The sequence below is a fragment of the Lipotes vexillifer genome, unplaced genomic scaffold (genome assembly GCF_000442215.2).
Source record: "Lipotes vexillifer unplaced genomic scaffold, Lipotes_vexillifer_v1.1 scaffold492, whole genome shotgun sequence".
NCBI lineage: Eukaryota > Metazoa > Chordata > Mammalia > Artiodactyla > Lipotidae > Lipotes > Lipotes vexillifer.
The window spans coordinates 593102-601226 of NW_006780910.1; the positions used below are offsets into that span (position 1 = coordinate 593102).

Sequence of the window (8125 nt, forward strand, 5' to 3'; positions counted from 1 at the left end):
CGCAGGCTCAGCGGCCATGGCTCACGGGCCCAGCCGCTCCGCGGCAAGTGGGATCTTCCCGGACCGGGGCACGAACCCGTGTCCCCCGCATCGGCAGGCGGACCCTCAACCACTGTGCCACCAGGGAAGCCCCCGTTAATCCTTTAACTATTTCTCATAGAGCTAAGAATTTAAGAGTCTCTGATGCTCCATGACTCTCCAGAATTATGGTGCATAGAAATAATGAGAGCAAACATTTATTGAGCTCTTACTCTGTGCCAGATACTTTAATAAGTACTTTGCATGTATTAATTCATTGAATTTTCACAACAGCCCTATAAAGCAAGCTTATTATTACCTTCATTTTAAAAATGAGGAAACTAAGCCACCAAGAGGATAAATAACTTTCCTAAGGTGACCCAGCTCACAGGTGGCACAACTGGTTTTTCAACTGAAACAGTTTTGTTCCAGACAATATAGTCTTAATCCCAATGCTGTTCTATGCCTCAGGGTCCCAAATCTAGGTTATAATTGATAGTCTGGAGCTCCTAACTCTAAAATAGCATAAGTTCAGTGGAACACTCGTGCCTGCAAAATGGTAATAGGTCTTTCTTGAACAAGGTTCCATGACCAAAAATTTTGGGAAATTCTGAGTAAGATAGCATTGAATAGGTTTCCACTCTGCAGGGCTTTCCATGGTCTTTAATATTTTCACAGGCATGATGGCTCGCCAAAATCTAGATGCAGAATTTTCCAGCCATATTCACCCTTGTAACTCTCTAGTAAAACATCTACTAACTTGTGGCATTCAATAGAATATTGCTTAGAAAACACTGCCCAAAAATGTAGTTTAGATTTTTCCTGTTTCTTTTTCTTTCTTTTTTTTGCCATTTATTACCTTTGATTTCATTTTATATGGTCTAGAAGTTTAGTGTCAACTACACAGTTTAAAGGGTTTGTCTGTAATTTTATCTAACACTTACTTCTCCATCTCATTCAGATACCATGAAAGACATGAAATACACAAATACACTGTGGCCACCATAATCCCTTGGTTCTACTAAGCTACTCTGCTTTTCTTTAATGGCACTCTTGGTCATTGCCATTTGCTATAAATGTTCACAAAATATACTAAGTAATTCATTCTAAGTTTGGGTTTTTTTTTTTTTTTTACTTTTCTGGGAAAAAATTTTTTAAATCAAGGCTTTTGACTGTCTCTAGTCATCTTTCTCCTCTTCACATGTTCTCAAAGATTTCTGATAGGTTTCACAGAACACATGTGAAAAGAGTAAAGGAATAGATATCGTATGAGCATCATCTATGGGCTCAGTCATGCCATGCATTTCACATAGCACATAAAATCTCATGGCCCCAGGGAGGTATGGATCATTAGCCCTGCTTCATAGATGAGTAAACAAAGGCGCACATGTTAAACAACCTGTCAAGGTCAATGAACTCTGGGATTCAACCATCCCACATACAGTCCATGCTCCTTGGGTGCATTCATCCTCGTACTTTAGTTATTTGTGGCTTATTTATTAGGTTGAAAACATCTTGTTAATTTACTATTATTTAATTTATTAACCCTGACTAAGGCCTGACTTCTTAAGAGGAAAATGCTGATGAACCGTAAACACACAGACTAGAATGTGACATTCCTATATTTTACGGATATATTCTTTCTTACAACCAGCTTGTCATTCAGACGGCACTCTGTCTCTCTTTTCTACACTCATTTCTTGCTCTCATTCAGGCAGACATTTTCTTCCTCCTTTTGGATATCCAAGTTTAATTTCTTTAAAATAGACTATTTTTTAGATCAATTTTATATTTACAGAAAAAATTGAGAGGATAGTACAGAGAATTCCCATATACTCTGTATCTGTTTTCCCCTAATATTAATGTCTTGTATTAGTATGGAACAAGTGTTACAATTAATGAACCAATGTTGATACCTTATCACAAACTAAAGACCACACTTTATTTGAATTTCTTCAGTTTATATCTCATGCCCTTTTTCTGCTGTACAGTCCCACTCAGGACACTACATTATGTTTAGCTGTCATATCCCTTTAGGTTCCTTTTCACTGTGACAACTTCTCAGACACTTCTTGTTTTTGATGACCTTGACAGTTTTGAAGAGTACTGGTCAAGTATTTTGTATTCTGTCCCTTAACTGGAGTTTGCCTGATGTTTTCTTCATGGTTAGACTGGGGTTATGGGTTTGGGGGAGGAAGGCCACAGAGGTAAAGGGCCATTTCATCAAGTCACTCTCCATGGCCCAGACCTAAGGAGTGGGAAGTTATGCTTTCCTTCTCTGACTCCAGAGGATCTACTTAAATTATTTGGCATTCCTCTGCCTGGGAGATTTGTCTCTTCTCCATCTATTTATGTATGCAGTCGCCAGGTAGAATTTAATTAAAGTACTAGGGGTAAAAAATTACTTGCTTCAGAAATATTCCTTCTTAAAATCCAGGGCAAAAGTGTTGTTTTTTGTTTGTTTGGTTTTAAAAACCTTCTTTTTAAAATTAATTTATTTAATTTTGGCTGCATTGGGTCTTTATTGCTGCACACAGGCTTTCTCTAGTTGCGGCGAGCGGGGGCTACTCTTCGTTGCGGTGCGCGGGCTCCTCATTGCGGTGGCTTCTCTTGCTGCAGAGCACGGGCTCTAGGTGTGCAGGCTTCAGTAGTTGTGGCTCGTGGGCTCTAGAGCGCAGCCTTCAGTAGTTGTGGCTCGTGGGCTCTAGAGCGCAGCCTCAGCAGTTGTGGCACATGGGTTCAGTTGCTCCGCGGTATGTGGGATCTTCCCGGACCAGGGCTCGAACCCATGTCCCCTGCATTGGCGGGCAGATTCTTAACCACTGCGCCACCATGGAAGCCCCCGAAAGTGTTTTTGAAAAGTCTAATTTCCTTTGCTCATATTTAAATTAAATTTCACTCTTAATTGAACATTTAATATGTATATTGAAACTGAGTCTGCCAGCAATCCCACTACTGGGCATATACCCTGAGAAAACCATAATTCAAAAAGAGTCATGTACCACGATGTTCATTTCAGCACTATTTACAATAGTCAGGACATGGAAGCAACATAAGTGTCCATCAACAGATGAATGGATAAAGAAGATGTGGCACATATATGCAATGGAATGTTACTCAGCCATAAAAGGAAACAAAATTGAGTTATTTATAGTGAGGTGGATGGACCTAGAGTCTGTCATACAGAGTGAAGTAAGTCAGAAAGAGAAAAACAAATACCGTATGCTAACACATATATATGGAATCTAAAAAAATAAAAATAAAAAAAAAGGTTCTGATGAACCTAGGGGCAGGACAGGAATAAAGATGCAGACGTAGAGAATGGACTTGAGGACACGGGGAGGGGGAAGGGTAAGCTGGGATGAAGTGAGAGAGTGGCATGGACATATATACACTACCAAATGTAAAATAGATAGCTAGTGGGAAGCAGCCGCATGGCACAGAGAGATCAGCTCAGTGCTTTGCGACTACCTGGTGGGGGGGATAAGGAGGGTGGGAGGGAGGCTCAAGAGGGAGGGGATATGGGGATATACGTATGCATATATCTGATTCACTTCGTTATACAGCAGAAACTAACACAACACTGTAAAGCAATTATACTCTAATAAAGATGTTAAAAGAAAAACAAAAACAAAAAAAACACTGAGTCTGACACAAAGATGACTCACACAAGGCTCCTTGCCTGAAGAGACTATCCTGGGGTCAAACAGAAATGTATACATTTCACAAGGCAAATAAGTGCTGCAGTTAAAAGTCAGAGAGTGCTTCGGGAACACTGAGAGGATAGCGCAGGTGTCCTTCTGTATCCATGCAGAAACAGTTCCAGGACCCCGTGGGTACCAAAATCCTCGGATGCTCAAGACCCTTATAGAAGATGGTAATAGTGGTACAATGAATACAGTCTGCCCTCCCTACCAATGGGCTGCATACCTGCGGATTCAGCCAAACCCAGATGGAAATTTTGGTTGAATCCGAGGGATGTAGGACTCGCAAACATGAAGGCTTGACCTTAATTAATTCAAGGAAAATTTGATGAAAGAAGAGTGAGTCCAACACTGGCTTCCTGGTGTGCAGCCAGGGATTTTGAATGATCCTAGTTATGAAATGGAGAAGCCCTAGCTCAGAGAGAATGAAAGACTTAACTAAGTTCACACGGTTGGGTCATGTATGAGCCTAAGCTGAAAATCAAGTCTTCCAATTCCAGATCCTATGTCCTTTTCGCTACATCAAACTAGATGATAACACAGAGGTCGGCTATGCCATTATTCAAGGCGGAAATGAATAAAGCACTTACCTCAAATAAACGTAAGACTTTGGCCAGCGCACCGACTTCTTCTTTGAGTGAGAAGATCAGTGATATGGCACCATTTTGATTGGAGTTGTCTTCAATATAGCTTGTTTCCTACAGGATTAAATGCACTTGGGTAAAATGTTTTTCACAGCTCAGCAATTCATTCCTGTGAAACCTCCAAGGAAGAGGCGAGCACGAACTTTCTCTTCTGGTTAAGTCTTGGAACACAATGAGCTACATATATTCTATACAGAAGTATGTGTGTGGTGGAAAATAAGTAAATCAAGGGAAGTAAAATGTTCAGTGGTGCTCTTAGATCAGATTTCAATTTTAGAAAGCTCTAATTATTCACAAATGTCACCAGTTACACTATCGATTCACTGCCTTTTTAATGAGCACCTACCAAGTGCTAGGTACAATTAGGGCTCTGAGAGAAACAAAGATGAATGAGAGGATGCCCCATTCATCAGAAGTTCAAATTCTGACTTAGTAGACACATACACAGCCAATGAGATAAATTAAAAAAGATCTTAGAGGTGGTATAATATGCACAATAATTGTCCCAGGGAAGCATTGAGAAATACAGGGTGGAAAATACTAAAAATAGAACACACACAGGCTTTTGAGTCCAAAGACATGGGTTGGAATCCTCTCTCTTCCATTTACCAACCAGAACACTTTGGGATAGCTTAGGCTTCTTAACTTCCTCATGTGTGAAAGCAGGCTAATCTGTAATCATGACAAGCCCTGTCAAAACAGTATTCAGATGATGAAAAAGATAAAATAGTTTAAATATAATATTAAGAGAAATATGTAAAAATGATGGAAATATTAAGAATACCCACGAATGATTGCTTGGCCTTTGGCAAAGATGTCATGGGAACATTAAACTTGTTCCCAGATGCTGGGATCTGAGACACCAATTGTTGAAAAAGAGTCACTAAGTACATAAGAGCACATATATAACTTATTGGAAGATGGATGCCTTAAAACAGCAAAGAATGTCAAGGATCTAGCAACTTTCTACATGCATGTGACAGCAAATTAAGGTGGGACTAGGGTTGCCATTCCAGAAAGGGTTTGCCAAAATCTTTTAAAATTTTAAAGTTAAGTGTTAAATTAAGTTTTACAATAATACATAGAGTTCCATGTGTGCTTTCAAATAAACAGCATATACCTAAAACTGGGGGGGAAAAAAAAAACCCATGCAGAACAATTACTCTGCTGTAAGCAAGTTAATGAAATTAGTGGAATGGCTGTTACATCATCTCCATGAGAAGGCTGTGCTGGGCAGGGTCTCAGTGACTTGGCATCATAAGCCCTGTATGAACACGGATGACCCTCAGGATGAAATTCTTTCAATTCAGATTTTCCCAGAACCTTGCGTGAAACAGAGGTGCAGGGGAAGAACCAAATTATCAGCAAGTGTGATTAGAGGAAGCCTTAAATGAATTGCAAAACTGAACTGTTATATATCATTATATGGACCATGATATTATCTTTCTAAAATTTTTTTAATCTACCATACATTAAAAGCCCGTATAATGTCCCAGATATTATAATAAGCACTTGATTTGGATTAACTCATTTAATTTTGATAACAATCTAGAAAGTAAGTTTTACTATTTTCCAAGTGCCCCTTTTATTGATGACAAAATGAAGGTTTAGAGAAGTTAAGTAACTTGTCCAGAGTTGCACGGTTAGCAGCGGAGCCCACGCCACTGGATCCCAGCATGCTGTCCATGAATCACAGCTTCCTGCAGGCTCTGCTCTACCTTCCGCCTCTAGTAAACTCTGCCACAGACACGCAGAGCAGTCTCTGATGTCAGTCTTCTTCCTAGGAAAGGACACTGAGCCCTCAGTTCTTTCCAGTTTCCTTGAAATGACAAAAGATTCCCATTTCTAGTTCACTTGGCAACATTCTCCTCTCCTGTTGGCCTCCAAGAAAGGGAGCATATTTCTGACACACCTCAATGGATGTCACCTATGACTGGGGCAATTCCGACGTGAACGCGCCGTGCTCAAAACTCTGTCATCCACCACTTTCCCACTCCTGTGTGTGTCCAGCCAATCACCGAGTCCAGTCTGACCTTCTCCAGAAATGATTCTTGGGGTCAGGTCCTTCTTTGGTTCCCACGGCCACCACAATAATCCAGCTCTTAGTGATCTGCAGTGATTGAGCCCTGCTAGCAGAATTTTGCTTGTGTCCTTATTCTACTCAGTATTCTTTAGGGGCTCCCCATGGCCAACAGGACACAAGACCTCTTTCCGATATTCAAAAGTCCCCTTAGTACCCCACCTCCTGAGCTTCCCTCCCCTCCAGAAAACTGGTTCCTCCTTGCCCTTTCAACTCCTCATTAGAGTAAATGCACTGCATCCCTCCCTCTCCCCCTTTCAAATACCATCGTCTTTCCTCAAAAGCCCTCTTGGGTCTCACTTCTCTCAGCAAACCTATGTACTCCTCAGCCAAGGCGAACAATCCCTCCTTGATCTGTTTGTTCCATTTGGCCTCTGATACCCACATGGGACTTGATAATTGACTCAAAGAGGTGGACTTGTCTTAAGAGTTCGTCTAGTTCCACACTCTCATTTTTCAGATGCAGAGACTATGGGCCACCTGAGATCATCACACAGGCAGTGGGTGGCAGATTAAGAACTCAGGCTCCTGCTGTGGAACACAGTATGGAGTTTCCTCAAAGAACTAAAAATAGAACTGCCATATGATCCAGCAATCCCACTCCTGGGCATATATCCAGACAAAACTCTAATTTGAAAAGATACATGCACGCCAATGTTCACAGCAGCACTATTCACAATAGCCAAGACATGGAAACAACCTAAATGTACATCAACAGATGAATGGATAAAGAAGATGTGGTACATATATGCAATGGAATATTACTCAGCCATTAAAAAGAATGAAATAATGCCATTTGCAGCAACATGGATGGGAGCTAGAGAGTGTCATATTAAGTGAAGAAATTCAGACAGAGAAAGAGAAATATCGTATGATATCGCTTATATGTGGAATCTAAAAAAAAAAAATGAACTTATTTCAGACTCACAGACTTAGAGAATGAACTTATGGTTGCCAGTGGGGGAAGGGTGAGGGGAAGGGATAGTTAGGGAGTTTGGGATTGACGTGTACACACTGCTGTATTTAAAGTGGATAACCAGCAAGGACCTACAGTATAGCACAGGGAACTCTGCTCAATACTCTGTAACAACCTAATTAGGAAAAGAATTTGAAAAAGAATAGATACTTGTATATGTATAACTGAATCACTTTGCTGTACACCTGAAACTAACACAACATTGTTAATCAACTATACTCCCATGTAAAATAAAAAGTGAAATAAAAAAGAAGTGTTATGATGGAGAAAAAAAAAAGAAGATGTGGTGTATATATACAATGGAATATTAGCAATAAAAAAAAGAATGAATAATGCCATTTGCCAACATGGATGGATCTAGAGATTATCACACTAAGTGAAGTAAGTCAGACAGAAAAAGACAAATACCATACGATATCACTTACATGTGGAATCTAAAATATGATATAAATGAACTTCCAAGAAATAGAAATAGACTCATAGACATAGAGAACAGACTTGTGGTTGCCAAGGGGGAGAGGGGGGTGGGGGAGGGATGGATTGAGAGTTTGGGATTGGCAGATGCAAACTATTATATATAGAATGGATAAACAATGTCTTACTGTGTAGCACAGGGAACTATATTCAGTATCCTGTAATAAACCATAATGGAAAAGAATATATATGTATATGTATGTGGCTGAGTCACTTTGCTCTGCAGCAG

General features: G+C 40.2%; 1 protein-coding gene across 1 annotated transcript in view; it reads right to left on the bottom strand.

The window, feature by feature from the left end:
* Positions 1–8125, bottom strand: part of PAH (phenylalanine hydroxylase) — a 73297-nt gene that overhangs the window by 61528 nt on the left and 3644 nt on the right. The window contains exon 2 of the mRNA XM_007454270.1: positions 4313–4420. Coding sequence (XP_007454332.1) covers positions 4313–4420 — 108 coding nt within the window. The remainder of the gene's footprint in view (positions 1–4312; positions 4421–8125) is intronic.